Genomic DNA, 19,303 nt, shown 5'->3' on the forward strand with positions numbered 1-19,303 from the left:
AACAGACATGTTTTGAAGACCAGCCAGAAGCCAAGCTTTGTGTAACACAATGGGAATGTGATGAATAATATATATTCTCTTGTTATTAAGAGAAAGCGAATTTGGTGGGAACAGAGCTGCATTAATAATTATGATGCAATATAATCGCTCTAGTCAAGATATGCAATGGGAACACAGGGTAATAAGAACAGAGACTAGAATGTCTAAGTTTGCCTTGGCAAATTTTAGAAGGTTCCACTGGGAGATTCCTTGAGCTGAGAATTGATGGATAAGCAGGAGTTTGACAGGTAGAGAAGAAGTGGTGTTGGTAGTAGAGATAGAGAGGAGAGTAGGGATGTATTTTAGGGTAGTTGTGTGTGTGTGTGTGTGTGTGTGTGCGCGCGCTCACACGTGTGTGTGTATGTGGAGGCAGGGAAGAATGGAACAGATGAGGACAAAAAAAACCCTAGCAATTCAGAGGAGGGCTTAGAAGTTTTCCTTTAATTTATACACAATACACAGGGGAAAGAAATGACTTTTGTTAGTATCTAAAATACTCTGTAAAGTTAACAGAGACTATACAACAAATATGAGTAGGTATAAAAATGAATATAGGTTAGGGGCGCCTGGGTGGCTCAGTTGGTTGAGCATCCGACTTTGGCTCAGGTCATGATCTCATGGTCCGTGAGTTCAAGCCCTGTGTCGGGCTCTGTGCTGACAGTTCGGACCTCGGAGCCTGGAGCCTGCTTCGGATTCTGTGTCTCCCTCTCTCTCTGCCCCTCCCCTGCTCATGCTCTGTCTCTGTCTCAAAAATAAATAAAAACATTTTTTAAAAATTTTAAGATGAATATAGGTTAATATTTAAGTTTACAGAATTTACAATGAATTAATCCACTAATCTTAGTGTTTAACTTTAAATTTTTGCTTAGGCTTGTTTTTGCTATTGTTTTTACTTCTATTATTTCAATATATTGAGGTCCATATAGAAAGTCTATGTCAAGATAACTTCTTTTCTTGATGAAAATAGAAACTGATTTTTACTTTTAAATTTAAAAATTACTTCAGGCCAAAAAAACTAAAAAACATATTGCCAGCATGCTATAATCACTTTCAAATCAGCTGATGTGCTTTAATAATTTGATTTCCAGTTGAAATGGCATAGTTCATCAAATTATAATTAGGCTAATTACAGTGTTCCATATTAGTGTTTCTTGTTGGTTGAAAAATTGTCATCATGTAATAATGAGCTTTTAGCCATTTATGCCTTTGGGCTGAATGAACTTTTAAAGTAGTCTTAAGATATTTAATATTCTTATTATCAGTTTAATGGCCATTGGCTTCTGTCCCTTAATTGGTTATCAGTGTTGCTGAATTTCTGCAGGGATATATATTGAACAAATTATAAGAGATACATTTTATATCCTGTTTCAGATTTCTTATTAATTTCCAACTCAACTGCACTTGGTGAGTTCCCAGTTTGTATGACTTGGGTTTTTGAAATTCAGGACAACTGCTCAGAGCCCAGATCTTAGCCTTCAAGCTTAACTTTAGTTTTGTTAAATGGCGGCTGTGGGTGAATGGAGAGGTTGGATCAGATCAGTGGTTCCTAAACTGGCTGCAGATAAGAATCCCCCAGGGAGGGTGATCCGAGGGTGCCCTGACCCCTCACCCAGAGACTGCAGCTCTGTAGGGCTGGAGTAGGTCCTGGACACTTTTACACATGCTTTCTGCATGATTCTCAAGCAGTCAACTGAGCACTGGAAATTGATGAACTAGTGTTGCATTTGAAAACTTGGGACCTGTGGGCGCTGACCTGTCAGTTCAGGGGTTGGGATGCGGTCTGTCTCTGTAAAGGACTTTATTGGAATATAGTCCTGCTCATCATTTATATATCATCTATGGCTGCTTTCCTGCTACAGTGGCGGAGTTGAGCGGACCTGCCAGGGACTGCATGGCTCACAAAACCAAAAATATTTACAGGCTGACCCTTTACAGAGAAAGTTTGCTTACCCTTTCACTACTGGGTTACAAAATCACTTCGATAGGTGGCAATCAGTATTAAAAAAAAATAAAACAGAAAATACCAATACTATTTAATGCATGTAAATACATGCTATGTTGTTAAATTTGCTATTATATACATGCATGTTTGTAAATGTGTATATGTATGTGTGTGTGTGTAAATATATATATATGTGTGTATATATATATATATATACACAGATATCTGTATATACACATACATTTATGCATAATGGGGAATATGTATTTCTAATTGTGGGTAGCCGCCAAAAAATTTTGAAAAAATCAAACTATAATCTGAGGTAGCTTTCATCTGTGGACTTTGAGCTGCCAGCGTGCTTTGGCAACATGGATGTGGGTGGGAGAGAGGAGGGAATGGGACAGGAGCTACGCAGACAATATGCTTTACCTGACTCACTCTATGCTTCTTGGGGGCTGCTTCCTACTTGGTAAGGCAGTGTCACTCCTTTAAGGAATGGTAGTGCTCAATGTCCGTGTTTGTTCAAAATGTCATTGCTAGAAATAGAACCAACTAAAGTTGTGTGCAGGGTGTGAGGGTGCTCTAATGGGGCAAATACTAAATTTGCAGGGTTGTCATAAGGATTAAATGTACATATAGTGCTTCAAACTGAGAGGTGCTATATGGTGCTGGGATGCTACTAGCTTTTATCTGCAGCCTCTCATTCTTACAGTTGTACCCACATCCCAGTCGTAAGTCTAGCTCCCAAATGTTACCAACCATAGCACTGATTGTCACGTTTTGTGAATGCACTAGTGGCGGTACAGGGACTAAGGGAGACAAACATTGGGGCCAGAGCTAGGGAAGGAAAGATGGGGTTCAAATTCTTGGACTGCTGGGACGATTCTTATTTCTAAAAATAATAATAATACAGAAAAATCTGTATTTAGACTTCCCGGTGAAAATTCTAATTTGCTAGCACTATGCTATGGTCTGCGTATTTGTTGGAATCCTAACCCCCAATGCTATTAGGAGGTGGGGACTTTTGGAGGTGATGAGGTCACGAGAGCACATCCCTCATTAATGGAATTAGTACTTTTTTTTTTTTTTTCAACGTTTATTTATTTTTGGGACAGAGAGAGACAGAGCATGAACGGGGGAGGGGCAGAGAGAGAGGGAGACACAGAATCGGAAACAGGCTCCAGGCTCTGAGCCATCAGCCCAGAGCCTGACGCGGGGCTCGAACTCCCGGACCGCGAGATCGTGACCTGGCTGAAGTCGGACGCTTAACCGACTGCGCCACCCAGGCGCCCCGAGGAATTAGTACTCTTACAAATGAGATGCCAGAGAGCTCTCTGGACCTTTCTGCCCCATGAGGACACAGAGAGAAGATGGTCTTCTGTGGCCAGAAAGTGGGCTTTCGCCAGACACTGAACTTCCTCGCGCCTTGATCTTGGGATTTCCCGGCCTCCAGAACAGTAAGAAATAAATTTCTGTTGTTTAAAATCCACTCAGTCTATAGCATTTCGTTAGAGCAACCCAAAAGGACAAAGACAGACTATAAACTGTTGGCTGCCAAGATTAGGAAATGGGCTTTCTGATTAATCAAGAATCGTAATTATGTAAACACACTGCTTGTTAAGAAAAGCAGAAAGAATTCGTATATAATAAAAGATAATTTGCAATGTAAAGTGTAAGTAATTTAATATGATTCAGAAAGCCCTTTGGAATCAAGCTGTGCCTCAGGGTCGCCATGGAGATGCATAAAAGTTTCGGTTGCTTTTAATGGGATGCTGAATGACAAGCTTTTTCAGAGTTTAAACTCAGGTTCCTTTGTTTCCTAATTTGGTTAGGGCCCTGGGTTTTTTCATTTATGTATAATCAATTGCAGGATTGATAAAGAGACACCAAGGTGTTCTGGTCTTCTGATCCGATGCTTGAATCACTTCTGACTCAGTCAACAAATAGATATTGTGCATGACCATGTGCCAAGTACTTTTCCATACACTGGGTCATACTAGTGAAAACATTTTCTTCTCACGTGGAGTTCACGTTCTTGCAGCCTGTGTTTGAACACTTTTCTCAAAAGGGAACACATTCTGTGACACAGCCCAGTGCATCTTTAGACGTTGCAGTTTTTCTTGCCAATTTCACTTGCTTCTCACATTTAGAACGAATGCAAAACCAATCCTCTTTGATAGTCCTTCAAAGATTTGAAGACAATTCTTACATCCAACCTCCTATCCTCTTGTATCTACTCCCAATCTCCAACCTTGAAACACCCTCTACGCATTGTCTTCCTCTGTGCTCCCCACATATGTGGTGGCGTATTTTTTTCATCTCATGCCACTCTGTTACAATAAACTGTCTTCATCACTTGACGGTAATCTCAAAGCATTACTCACAGCTCATTACCACTGGGGACAACACCTGCCATGCATTAGGTAACAAGTGCTTGTTGGTGAACTTCAAGGACTCATTGCTATAAGGATAAACTAAACTATATTTTACCATTAAGAATTCCCCCTCCTGGGGCATGTGGGTGGCTCAGCTGGTTAAGCGTCCAACTTTAGCCCAGGTCGTGATCTCATGATTCGTGGGTTCAAGCCCCACGTTGGGCTCTGTGCTGACAGCTCAGAGCCTGGAGCCTGCTTCGGATTCTGGGTCTGCCTCTCTCCCTCTCTCTCTCTCTGCCCTTCCCCTGCTCATGCTCTTCCTCTGTCTCAAAAATAAGTAACGTTAAAAAAACAAAAAAAGAACTCCCCCACCAGATGGATCTTACTAAAAAATAAAAGAACTGAACTATCGTTACATGTAACGGTTTGGATGAAATCTCCACGGAATTGGGCTGGGGGGTGGGGGTGGGTGGGAATAAGTTGTATACTGTATGATCCATTAATATAAAATGAAATGACAAAATTATAGAAGTGGAGATAGGATGGAGGCAGGAGGGAAGTAGGTGTGGCTATAAAGGGCAGCTTAGGGGATCCTTGTATGGCCTTGGGGTGAAAGAACTGTCCAGCATCTGGACTCTGTCAGTGTCAACAGCCTGGTTGTGATATTGTACTATAGTTGTGCCGGATGTTATCATAGGGGGGGAAATGGGTGAAAGGTACACATGATCTCTCTCTGTACTATTTTGTACAACTGTATGTGAATCTACAATGATCTCACAATAAAAAGTTTAATTAAAAAAATAAGACTTTCTCCCAGAAAGAAAGTAGGCTTCACACATTCTCCAAATGCATTCTTTTTATTTTGAGAAGGACGATCTCAAGGCAGTGCCCTTTGGGAAAGGCATCTCTCATCATCATGTACATCGAGATCAACCATTACTCCCAGCAAAGTACAAAAATACACACATCAGTGACTTCCGTACAATAAATACATAATCATGCATCCCACAATAAAAGGCACGGAAAACTGGTCACTTAGTAGTCATAAAAATTACTAGCTACATTAACAAAGCCACCCAAATTATCTGTATAAGTAACTGTAACAATATATTCCAAAGGTGAAAACACATAAAACATCTTTAAAATAGTATGCAATAAATATCTCAATTGTATATATTTAAAAAATTATGCCATTGTAAACAGCATGTAAACAAACAAAACACATTTCCTTACCATTATTAAAAGTAATTAGAGCCAAAGTTATAACCTCTGCTCTGTCAGGTATATTTCACTGGCAAATGTGCTAAGCAGTTAAAAGTTTCACTCTTTTCTGCAGCAAACAGAGCCCGTTGTGTAATAATAAATAGACATGATCTGCATCTTTCAGATACAAGTAAAAGTTTCAAAACAGACTACCAAAATGTAGTAAATTCTTAACTATAAATAATATGGCAAAGGCTAGAGTAAAACTATCTTTTGCAATGTGAGGGACAAAAGGAGCTACACTGTCAGGTTTTCAACATGATAATAAACAGGAGGCAAATAATTATGATTATCTTTATGGGAAGGTAAATTAAGTGTCCAGCCAAGTCTCCTCCTTTTGTGGACCTTTTACAGTATCGAACAAAGAGTAAAATCGTATCAAACTAAAAATTTCTTTTCCTAGAGAACGAAGAAATGGTTGATACTTTATTTATATTGATGGGTAAGAATGACTTCAAAATATGCCTATCAAAAGGTAAAAATACACACACTTAATGTTTTTTCCATACTTACTGACAATATTTTTTTTTCCTTCTCATAAAGGAACCCTATTGCCTAACCATCAATAAATATGCAGAGAAGTTAATTTTTTATAAGTCAAATATTTTTGCTTTCTTTCATCAATATCAGTGCATTGTGGCATACAAATACTTGTAGTATATTTACTATATGCTCAGATAAGTATGCTACCTGTTAAATATTATTACTCTCTACTCCCATTAAAAATTAAAAATAATTGAGGTGGAAATATCAACCCATTAATTTCAAATGGAGTCTTTGAACTATACTAGAAAGCATTACTTTATAATTTTTTTCCTTCTGCTGTGGGTTTACAGCCATACCTCATATATTTTAGTGTATGGCATTAATAGGGATATATGCCTTTCTAAAATGGACTTGACATTGAATTCATGTTCTAGAAATCTATTAGCCACTTGGACCACACATAGCACCTATAGAGATGGGGTTCTACGGGATCGATGAAAGATATACTTGACGAGTGATGGTGAAAAATTATTTATGGCTGACCTGAAAGTGCAAAAACTGGACATAAAAATGGGATTAATATTTCATGACGCAAAGTTGATTTTTTGGGGTGGAATGAGATTATTCTAAAATAACCTGAGGAACATTTGGTTTAAACAGTGTCCCCCCAATTTCTCAGACTGTAGAAAATAATTCTGAAGACAGACTATTTTATTGTATAACCAGCATCTAATCAAGTGCCCCGTACAGAGCAGGTGGAAAAATGTCTCTTACATGAGCAAAGGAAGAGGGCATTTAATTTAATTACATGCATTTTTGATTACTATTTAACTTTAGGAATTATTAACTGTAAAGAATTTTTGTGTTGACCTCTATCACGATTTGGGGACGTGGCTGAAGTGTTTTATAGAATCAGAAAAGAACAAAACAAACGCTTAGGTAATAGATCTTAGTCTTTATGTTCTAGAAGGGGGAGACAACAGGCACAAACAAGCCATCTTACATTTGCATCATAAAAAATGAAATAATCCTTAGCTATAAATGACCTGAAATCACACCAATTCAGCCTAGATCTCTGGTTGGCTATTACTTTTGAGAAACTTTCACCTTCATTATTAGTTCTGATTCTTTCCCAAATATCCTTCCTTATTTTGTCTAGGTGATCAATGCATGTGTTTATATAGACTGTAGACACTAAATGTGTCTGCGAAACAGCAAGGTGGTCTTTAGGGCATATGCATGAATTACAAACAAGAATTTGACAGCGATTTGAAAATTTTGTAAGCCTCGTTTTTAGAAACAAGAATTCAGGTTTGGTCAGATTTGGTAAACACTTCTGACGAAAAACTAACAAATGATTATCCTTTTCGAAACAATCTTTCTTCCTTGATGTTTATCTCCTGTTGGCACGTGTGCCCAGAGTGCACACATGCTCACCTGCTCATGAATACACACATCCCTCGTGTGGCTCAGGGAAGTCTAAGCTTGCATTTGTGAAAGTATAAAATTATAGAGAAGTTTGGGTTCCATAGGACCTTCATTCTTTCAAAAACATTTATTGAAGTCTTATTATATGGTAGCTTCACACTGAGACTACAAAGATGGAGAAATTTGGTAGGGGGAGGAAAGGCAGGCACACACACACACACACACACACACACACATGAAATTACTGAAATATGATGTTATTTTAACAGAGAAAGTTTCAAGATGCTATGCAACATGAATGAAATACTTAACTTTGGGAAGTCAGGTAGAGCTCCACGGAAAGTTAAATCTGAACCGAGTTTTGAATGAGTTGATCTCTAGCAAGTGATTATGCTAAGGCAATGAATTACAAAAGGCCTCTAGAGGAAATGGCAGCTGAACATGGGAAGAGGCAAAGCCATAGAGACCCTTATCTATCACAGTAAGGGGTTAGGTTGCTATGCTCCAAAAAAAAAAAAAAAAAAAAAAAAAAAAAGAACCTACCTAAGAAATTGTAGCAAAGGAATGACAAAGAAAATGCATTTCAGAAAGACCACTCCCACTCCGTTCAACCATGTGGAAGATGAACTAGAGGTAGGAAACAATGTATGTAGGAAAACCGGTTGCTGAAAAACTACGGCAAAAGCACAGGAGAGAAAAATCACGAAGGTCTGTATCAGCAGAGGGCTGAGCTACGGCAATGGAATTATCACTTTACTGCATATAATTAGAAATGGAACATAAAATGCCAATGCAACTTTTGAGACGGACAAAAAATGAAATATGCAACTGCATAAATACTGAGAAAACTTTGATATATGGAATGCTTTTGCAAACACAATCCAAAAACAAGATTGGGGTTAAGCACTTGTTTTGTTCCATATTTTAGTTCAGGAGTTTCTTGGCAGAAGCAGGCAGTCACATCATGTTGCTATGAAAATTATGTCATCTCAAAAGCTTTTTGAAAGCTTTTCAAGTCAAAGAAGGAGAGGAAACAAAAGAACTGTCCAAGTTCGCAATTCATTCATCATTATGTATATTAAAAAATCGCTGCACAACAGATTTGTAAACAGGGTAGGCTCTAACAGAAGTTATAATTAATGTTAATTATACTAGGGCCGTCTGTATATCAGGTCATTGTGAGACACAAATACCCAGAAAAATAATTTCTTCCCGTCACTCTACCAAATCATTCTGGAATTGTTTAGAGACCCGTCTTCATGAAAACTAGGCTGTGTCATTAAGACAGATCCAAATCCCATGCAAACGAGTTCTGCTTTGGTCTTTTCTCTATATCATCCAGTTTACAGCCTTTTATAATTTCAACATTTTTAGGGGAAGGGGATGTAACAGGACTTTCAAGTTATCATATTATGCTATATTCAGGACAAAATTTTTAAGTTATCAGTTAGTGACTGAATTCAAATGTTAGGTAAAAATAGAAGGCAATATTCACTTACCTTCATCGATATTTAATGATTTTAACATGGTTATTCGAATTTTTTCCCCTAAATTCAGATTTCCATTATGGCAATAATTAAAATAATCTCCAGTTTAGTTTCTTTACAGGAAGTTTTGCAGGTACTTTTCATGAGGGAGTACCATTCCACAGCCAGGAAATGTAGCTAACGATCCATGCTTCAGATCAAACAGCAAGAAAACCATTCAGAATTCATTTAGTACAGAGAGCAAGCGATGTCACAGCATGAAACAAGTAAGTCCCGTATTTCATTTTTGTAACCACTGATTTAAAGTGACATTTTTCTCTTTTGGGTGTTAATCTAAGAAAAGACATGAAGGTCTTAATTAAAAAAAAAAATCAACCAATCTGCTACTATACAATGGTTGTTTGCGGTGAATGTAGAAAAAACAAAATGAATCTGAATTTCTGAAGATTTTAGAAATGAGAGTTTAGCCTGCCTTTAAATGAATAATATGAACCTGTAGTAAACAGGTGAAAATACCCATCCCCTACTCTGCTACAGAGAGGATTAATGTAACTTCACTTTCATTTCAAATGCAACATCAGGGATATTAATCTGGACTTGTAATCTTCATGCTATAGTTTTGGAAGTCTTTCTTTGTATATCAAATGACAGTGGGAAAGAACTGGTAAATTTAAGGGGCGCCTGAAGGGCTCAGTCGGTTGAGCGTCTGACCGGCTCCGGTCCTGATCTTGCAGCTTAGGAGCTGAAGCCCCTCATCAGGCTCTCTGCTGTCAGAGTGGAGCCTGTTTCAGATGTCTGCCCCTCTCCCACTCACTGTCTCTGTGCTCTCAAAACAAATACACTTAAAGAAAAAACAATTGGTAAATTTAAGTATGATTCACACTTACATCATTTTTTCGGTAAAAGAAGAATTACCAAGTACTTATAATTGATCATTTTGAGTGCTATGTCTCATTGGGAAAACTGCAACACCAAAACATACATAGTTTGTAGAAAAGGCATAGCGAGCCAGTGCCAGAGTCAGTTACAGAACCACCTAAATCTAAACCATATACCCATCTGCAGAATCATATAATTCAGCTATTTATAATATTGTAAATTCTAATAATCTTTTGTTGTTTCAAGTAAAAGGAAAATCTATCACTGCTAACAAATCTCAAGGCTTAGCAAGTTCATGAAAATCTCTTCAACTTGTGTGGTATGGTCTGATCCACATTTACAAATATTCTATAGGAACTAGCTAAGTCCTTCTGACTCATTCTCCTTCTGTCAATCACAAAGTTGACAAAGCACAGACATTCACTTTGTAATAAACACAAATGATGAGGTCATCCAAACTACCTGCCTAAATGACTTCTAAATTGCAACAGTGGGATGAGCTCCCTGAATTCATTGGCTATTTTGGTAACATACAGATACAGTCTCAGACATCATTTCGTAACTATTTTAGGTTTTGTGGTATTGTGCCTACTAGACACGGAACACATGTTCTGTGTTTCTACCGTACAAGGTGAAAGATATCTATGTTCAAACTATTCATTTCCAAATCTTTGGCAAATATCCAGCTCAAGCTCCATTTTCTTCTATAATGTTTCCATATTTCCATATAATGTTTCTCATATGTTTTTTTCTCCCTTTAATCATTGCTTATACAACAGTAAAATTAATATAAAACTCCATATCTTTAAAATTATAGTAAATTCTTAATCTCCTACTATTGTTCTTAAATAGTTCACAATTCACCTATTGTTCACACTGTAAAACAATAAAATGGTTGAATTTAGGGCTAGTTAAATTGTTTTCTTTGGTATGCAACATTGCCTCACCTTAAGTCAGAACATGTGATTTTATTCTGGTTGGTAGGTTATGCCCTTATGTTTTCAATTTCTAGCTTTTTAAAGAGTTGAACAGAGAATACTTTTTTAAAACAAACATAACTCAAAACTCAATTCAAGCCTCACTGACTTAATTGACAGAAACAAATAAAGCATTAACCATCATGGTTACTATTTGTAAAGTAGACAAGAGTCAAATGCAAACACGTGTTTAAAAATATTCACCCTGGAATCTAAAGCTGGCCCCTTGAAGTACGCGGTATTTTTGGGGTTTGAGAGTTTCAATGTTCAGTTTAGTGTTATATTGGCATACAATCACAGAGCTCTCTCTCTTTTAAAAGAAAAATGGAAAGTTTATCACAGAAGTTCTGACTTGAAGATAAAATATATATTGGCAAAATCTAGCACAGTGAATCCCTTGGTTACATTAAATTCTTAATATTGGTGATTTTATTTTGGCTTTATGCCTTTTTTCTATATGTATTTTAAATATGCAAATTATTTTTTAACAAAGTCCCTATTACTATTCAGTTACCTACGATGGTAAAAACAGAAAAATACCATTTTTTTTTAAGAAGGAAAAAAAACTGGGCATCTGTTTGACAGAAATGAGTACTTCAAGTACGTAAGTAAATCGTTAACAGAGCTATTATACCCTAAGCCACAGCAGTAACAAAGAAAAGAGCTAGAATATGCATTTTGTATAAAGATTAAATTTCACAACATAATAAATAAATGCACTGATTTATACAACTTGAGAAAACCTTCTACTGATGATCACAAGTAATACTGTCTTATTATTCAGTTTGTTGATATGAGCACTGCCTCACACAGAGATTCAAAGGTAGAATTCTCACCTCCAAAGCCACAAAATATACAAAGCTGGTTTGTTATTAAATATTTTGTCTGCCAAAATTCCTGCAAACTAAAATACATCTTGGCAGTTTGAATAACCAGCAGGATAATTATTTTGGTATCAAAAGATAAGAAAAATTTTAATATGAAAATTAATAAAACCAGTAAAAGGAGAAACCTGTTGTATAAATAGACATTTTAACACAAAAGTGAGACTTTTATCTCACTTAAGAGGAAGAAACAAATTTGATACAACTTACGTGAAGATTTGAAAATAATTATCATATCTTCCCAGCTCTAGATAAATATATTACTCCAATTTATTAATCATCTTCAATATACAATATATAACTCACAAAACTGGGAATGTTACAATACCAAAACCTTTCACAGCACTAGTTACCAGTTACCAGAACTGTAAGAAATCTTTAGCTACATATCAGCTTAATACTTAGAATATACAAAGAGATATGGCTAACCTGTGGTAAACAATAGTGCAAACAGTAAGGACCACAAAATATATTCTTTTTCTTTTTAGCTTGTTTATCTAACTGCATTATCCTACTTCAATAGCATCATCAATGGAATATGAAACTTATCTTAATGCATTTTAAAAGTATCCCTATGTTCTTTTAGGTACGGTTAATTTACTCTTGAAATGCAGTTCCTATGAAATACCCAGGCTATTTATAAATTCCTATACAATGAATAACTTGTAGCTAAAATGAAATATTTTAGGTGGAGTTTTTATAGCTTTTAAGTAGTGGCTTGGTTTCTATTTTTCCAACTTAAACTTGGATGTGCATAAGAAATTAAGAGAGAAGATATAAATATATGTAAATAGAAGATCTTAGTTACATAAGGGGAATCAATCTGTCCATCTACAGTAGTAATATGGGTCTTTATCTTAAACATTGTTACTGAGTTTAACGAAGTCTCAGTTACTGTTAAAGTTATTTTCCCGAAAATAACAGAAAGAAGTATAGAAATAGGTACAGTCCAGCTGTCTTTTATCTCTCTGTTCTCTGTAATGATAAACATTTACAGTTTTTTCTTCTAACAGAAATATCTCAAAACAAAATCTGGAGACAATAACAAAGAGGAACAATAATAAAGGTAAAGAATCCTTTGGGTATTATAAAAACCAATAATCTTTGCCTTTTTAAAGTTTTGCGTGTTTCTTTAAGAAGGCATCCGATTGCAGAGGCATTGTGTTACCCATCTGACACGGAGATTGCTACACAAAAGTCACCTGGGAGATGCCATAGCAGAGACGGGTTCCAGGCTCCATGGCCCTCGGCAAGGGGAAGCCAGAGGGGGAGAGGTGAGGCTACCGAGTGCTGTGGGAACTGCCCAGAGAGGTTATTCCATTGACCAATAGTTAGTATTTGAGGAATCTTCACTTTTCACTCTTTCCAACTGACTTTAAAAGCTTGGTGTTTTAAAACTGCCACTTGTGTTATTATCAAACTCTGAACCCATGGTTTTACCCAACTTGCATCTGAAAAATGCAGGATGAGTTCGTTTGGCAGGAAGAGGGCAGGAGAGATCCTAAATGTCAAGGTTGAGAGATGTAACATTTAAGGAACTTTAGTGAAAAACTATATCCATGTAGGATTCACATGTGTAGAACATGAGAGTCCACTGTGTTGTCAGTTCAGTCAGAAATAACAGATAATGTACTTTAGAAATGATGTATATATAAGTTTCCGCTGTAATTTTCTAAGTCATAGCTTTGCATGAATATTTTCTTTCTTGATGCCTGTTAAAAATAACTTCTATCAAGACTCAAGTGGTGCCCTCTTTATTCATTAAAATTAGCTAAAGAATCTGTAGCCAGTAATGTTTTGGTAAATGATATCAATATGTAAAAATTATTAAGTGAAGGATTACTGACAATATATCATTGGGAAAGATCTTATTACAGAATAAAATAATTTGTATTTTGAGGATCAAAATATATCTCAGGTACTATTTTAAGGAATTATTAACTGTCTGAAAATCAAGATAAATTAGCATTAAAAAAAAAAAAAAAGTCCAGCAAAACATGCCTTCCCGAGAGCTTTAATGACACATTCACTTTACTTGGAATCATTTTGGCTCTTTTTTTTTTTTTTTTCCATGCTTACTGGTTCATTTAATGTGTGTGTGCTGTTTGTATCCTCAAGCATGAACTACGTCAACAGGATAATCTGATGATAAGAGAAAGTGAAATGTACGAGCTGTAGGAGACTGACCTGGTCTTTACTTATCTCCTTACATATTCTTCTGAAATGTTCCCTGTGACTTAAGTTGTGAACAAATGTGAATGTGACATTAGGAAGAAACTGAGCAAACGTAGATTGTTAGTGACTTCAACATGAGGTAGGGAGCTGGAGAGAGGCCAGTTACGCCCGCTAGCCCATCCCCTTTCTATCTTAGCTACCCAAATACAACTCCTGGGTAGGCAGGGTTTATCTAGAACCAGAATTAGGAATAAGCATTCAGAAGAAAACTTAGCAAAGGTGATGAATGAGCTAAAGCTCCTTTCTGGGATTTCTAGGAAGTAGTGGGTTGGGGAGTGAGCTATTTGAGGGCTTTTTGAAGCATTCGGATCCTTAATATCTGGGAGCGATAAAATGTGGCTAGGCCAGTGCTAACCACCACCAAATCTTGTTTACAAAGAAGATTGAAATTCAGTAGGTCTGGAGGGGACCTGAAATTCTGCATTTCTATAAGCTCCCAGGTGGCATGGATGCTGCTGGCCCAGGGACCACGTTTGAGTAGCAATGATCTAGACCAGTGTTGGCCAGTACGATTTTTGCAATGATGGAAATGTTTAACACCTGCACTGTCTATTGTAGTTACTGCGCACTTGAAACGTGGCTGGTGCAATGGAGAAATTAACTTTCTAATTAAATTAATGTAAATTTAAACAGCCACATGTGGCTAAGTGCCTATAATACTGGACAGCAAGGGTCTCAACATTCACAGGTCATCTCTTCTCAGCCAGAGCAATCTATATCACGGTCCCGAAATCATCTAACCCATCCGTTCATTTAGATTAGCAAGTTTCCTTTTTTAAAATGTGAACTGTAAAATTCGTTTTCTTTAAATTGTTTTCTTCCTAGCACTTTGTTCAGAGGATCCGCAACAGGCACTCAAGCGGGGAGAGGTGAAAGCAGTCATTCTGTAGTATGGAAGTTGATGAAGAAAAGGTACCAAAGAGTAGTGAGAATCTGAGCAACCATCACTGCATTGGGCATGTGGGAAATGGGAGGCCAAAAGCTGGCAAGGAAACTCAGAAAGGGAGGTGGAATAACACTGAAGGGAAGAATTGAGTCCTTTGAAATTTTACTTAGGCCTGACCCTGTCCCTTTCCTTCTTGAAAAGCAAGTTTTGGAATGCCTGGCTGGCTCAGTCACTGTAGCATGTGACTCGGTCTCGGGGTTGTGAGTCAAGGCCCATGTTGCGTAGGGAGATTACTTAAAAATAAAATCTTAAAAAAAAAAAAAGGCAAGTTCTTCCTCACAGAAATAAGACTTGAAGGAAATGGATGCTGGCTGTGATTCCCCTTCACCTCTCCCAAATTATCCAGGTGTGGGAGAGCATAGCGGGGAGGAACAGTACAGTTACAGCTGACAGTCAAGAGTAGGCTTAAGCTTCTCACCTCAGCTTCTGAATGGATCAGGGTACAGAGGCCACAACTGCACTCCCCTGAGCTGGGATCACCTCCCAGAGAGAAGCTCTTTCTACTTTCTATTTATAGCTCCATCTACTGTAAGAAGCTGGCTCCTCTGTGAGGCTGACAGGGGCCTAAGGAGGCTCTGAGGATACCATCTTGGCAAACAGGTGTGGGCAAAGTCATGTGGATCCTACACAGCCATGCATAGACAAAGCATACAGGAAAGACTGCTCTAATTTAACGACAAAAAAAAAAAAAAAAAAGATACTGAAATTGTCATTTTAAAGGATTTTCCTCATCCAAAAGCCATCTGCAGGAAAACTCTAGTTAAGAGTCTATTAACTGAGGTTTTACAACATAAAGAGTTATTACCTAAGAGTAAAAAGATCAACATCAGCCAAAAAAATTTAATCATTTACATCTTACTCTCAAATTCTGAACATGTAATAGCTTAAGTCTCTTCTGTTGGCAAAGGGGTATTTTGGGTGAGTGAAAATCAACCCAAAATTCATTGGTGAGTCCCATGCCTCTCTGCACCTACATTTCTCTTTTTGGTAGAGCTGGACAGGTATCTGTGTCCTCAGCAGAATTCCGAGACTCTGCCATCTCTATTTTAATTTCACAGGGAAGTGCCTGGAAGAGAGCGGGACAACTTGCAGGGGACAGGGGGTGCGGATTATCAAGGGACTGGAAGAGAAGCCCTTTGATTTCATAGATGAGGGTAACAATACACTTACTAAGTGAGTGGTTTTTTACTCTTTCATGCTACTTGATATAATTTCCTTTGAAAATTTTCTATTTATTCACAACTTAGGTAGAATATATAGTCAGACATATTTGGTCAGGAACCCATCAGGCTCATTTATTTTTAAGATGTCTTAATTTTGTGATTTTACTAGTAAATATGCAATGTATAAATAAGAATAAAGTGTCAAATGTTTAAACTTCTTTGATACAATTAAATTGTGTCTGACAATAGTTCATTTTAAGTGCTTTCCCGTTAATATTTCTCATTAAGCATTTGGCAAATAATTGTCTAGAAAATATCAGTGAGAGTACATTTCAAGATTATGTGTGTTAAGCATGAATATACAAACACGGTATATGTGTATAGACACATATATGTGTATATGTGTATGTGTGTGTATTTGTATCTACAGAGCACCTGCTTAGAAGGCTACTTCATGAAAATTGTTACCACTGGGTCAATACCCTGTTTACTTCTCTTATATAGGAGATTTTGAAATATTACAATTAATTTTTGGTACATAACGCCTAAAGAAAGATCGTCTGAGGATATTTTGGTGACTTTTTAACAAGTGTGCCTTTGGCTTTCAAAGATTTGATAATTGTAATGTTGACTCGTACTGAGCTACACTGAAGTAGAGTGGTTTAGAAACAAGAAAATAATACCTGCCTGATATAAGAATTAGGTGAGATAATAGTAATAATGGTATAAGAATGAGATGAGATAAAAGCCCTTAAGAAAAAATGTAAATCTCTTGTTGGGAAGTTGTGTCAGTAGTCACTCTAGCTAGTGGATAAGTCTGGGTGACCAATCGGCATACGATCAGTATACAAACCCCAGCTGAGACCTTCAGAAAACTGGATGTCAACAGCCCACTATATTATAAATACAAACAGGTTATTGAATAAACACTAAATTAAAACCAAAGATAAGAACAAAATGTGGGAATTTTGGTTTGGGAAGCTATAAAAGTTTTGTTCGGCAATAGAACACATACTTTTATGGAAATATCCAGAAAATTTTCCTACTGTGCATACCTAGTGTTGATAATAGAGTGAAATAAAATTGGCTTGCATAAAATGTGTATCATTTGTTGATTATGGCACAGACACATGTTCACAAATTCTCAGATACAGAATATTTATCCAAAATCCCACATCAAAGAACAGAAAAGTGCCTTTAACCAACAAAAAGGTACTTAGGCAGTAATAAATTAAATTACATTAAAACTGACATGGAAGCCAGGTTTTAAGATATTACATGTGACATGCAAGAAAAAGAAAGACAATTCAGGCAGGAATGTCGTGCATTAAGATTTGCATTCATTCATAATATTTGAGGGGTTTTAACCATATTCTATGACCACTGAATGCTAGCAAAGTGAGGCGATACCCATCTAACATTCAAAACACAGCTTAATTTACATCTTAATCTCCTAACCAACTATTTTAAGGAAGAAGCCAATGCCTCCAATAGTGAAACCTAAGAGTTTTAGCCACATATTGTTATGCAGTCACAGAGTAAGAACATTCCATCTGACCAGGTTTAAGGAAAGTAAACATTTCCATCTTTTAGACAATGCAATTGTCTCAGATTCCTCCTACCTTCTTACTTATATGAGCATATTTTAACATGTCAAGTTTGCACAATAAGGAAATGGCTTTGTGGAATGTATTTTTTTGGCACGAAAATATTTTCTAATACCTCAAATCAAAATTTTCACCCACAGCAAAATATCAAGCCACAGAGGTGCTCAGTGGTGCTTACTTTTCTAGGCAGAAGACTACAGAAACAGACAACTGCTTCCAAGAGCTTTGTATTAAGTAGCAATTACTTCCCTTCCAAGGAATAGCACCAATGTGATTACACCTCAGACTGGGGAGTGCTCCTTCCAAGCTCTTTAATTCCCTGGAGAATTCGCTTCATATGGCCCACTTTCGTTATCCCCAGGTCCTGAAAGAAAAGGAAAGAAAAGAAAGAAAGAAAGAAAGAAAGAAAGAAAGAAAGAAAGAAAGAAAGAAAGAGGAAAAAAGGTGGAAAGAGAAAAAGAAAAAAGAAAGAGAAGGAAAAGAAAGAAGTTTATTGACCAGAGAAGACCGAGGTTTAAATATTTCACCAGCAAATAGTATAATTAGCATCCAGTTCATTAAGTTTAGTTTATAATCAATGATTTAGGAAGCAAAAACTATAAAAGTCAATTTATAAAGCAAAAATTGCCAACCAGTAAAAAAAAATCGCATCCTACACAAACTCTTAAACGTTAACACTATCATAAATTATACACAATACAATTCTTTAAGAGTCAAAATTGGTTTCTCCTATTCTTCTTCTTTTTAAAACACAGGTCCTTTTGGGATCTCTGAGAAAAGTGGCATGTGACATCAGGGCATCCACAGTTAGTCCTAAGGCAACCATGAACATCCTTCCTAAAGTAGTAAACTTAAAAGTAAAGCCTAATCCTAAAGAAAGATATTAGTGGCCACCACCTACATGTGGAATTTAAATGCATTTACAGTTACATTTAGAGTCTTTGATTTGAGTGGTCTATTTAAATATCCTTTCTACTTTGTAATGCAGAAGTATAAAAAAATTACATAAACATAGCTCTCTGTGGGTTGATGCTTTTCCTCAAAACACTCGTGGCTCCTTTGCCTCAGAACTCTCCTTGTTTCTTACAGAACTGTCTTTCTATAAAGAGCCAAGAATTCAATATTTAGCTTTCAGAAGTGGAGGATGGTTCCAGAGTGTGCAGCACACAGCAGGCACCTGGCAAAGAAATACTTGTTGTAGGAAGGAAGGAGATGCATACAAGACAGCCATGATGCTCACTACCTGAAAAACTAAAAGAAAGGGTGAAGGCCTCCAAACCCTGTAATTTCTTTTTTGTTTAATTAGCTTTTATTTTTTTTATTAAAAAATGTTTCTTTATCTTGAGAGAGACAGAGAGAGAGAGACAGAGAGCAAGCAGGGGAGGGGCACAGAGAGAGGGAGAGAGAATCCCAAGCAGGTCCCTCACTGTCAGCACAGAGCCCGATGTGGGGCTCGAACTCATGATACTTGAGATCATGATGACCTGAGCCGAAATCAAGAGTCGGATGCTAAACCGACTGAGCCAATCAGCCACCATCACCCACCGCCATAGTTAATTTAAGTGTAATGAGTATGATCAATTTGCTAACAG

The 19,303-nt window shown here is 37.0% G+C and overlaps 1 protein-coding gene across 3 annotated transcripts in view; it reads right to left on the minus strand.

Annotated features, from left to right (window-relative positions):
- Positions 1-5,194: 5,194 nt before the first annotated feature.
- Positions 5,195-19,303, minus strand: part of DGKH (diacylglycerol kinase eta) — a 184,537-nt gene continuing 170,428 nt past the window's right edge. For all 3 annotated transcript variants that reach the window (XM_030311579.1, XM_030311572.1, XM_030311589.1), the window contains exon 30: positions 5,195-18,075. In XM_030311579.1, coding sequence (XP_030167439.1) covers positions 18,023-18,075 — 53 coding nt within the window. In that variant the 3' untranslated portion in view covers positions 5,195-18,022. The remainder of the gene's footprint in view (positions 18,076-19,303) is intronic.

The sequence above is a fragment of the Lynx canadensis genome, chromosome A1 (assembly GCF_007474595.2).
Source record: "Lynx canadensis isolate LIC74 chromosome A1, mLynCan4.pri.v2, whole genome shotgun sequence".
Taxonomy (NCBI): Eukaryota; Metazoa; Chordata; class Mammalia; order Carnivora; family Felidae; genus Lynx; species Lynx canadensis.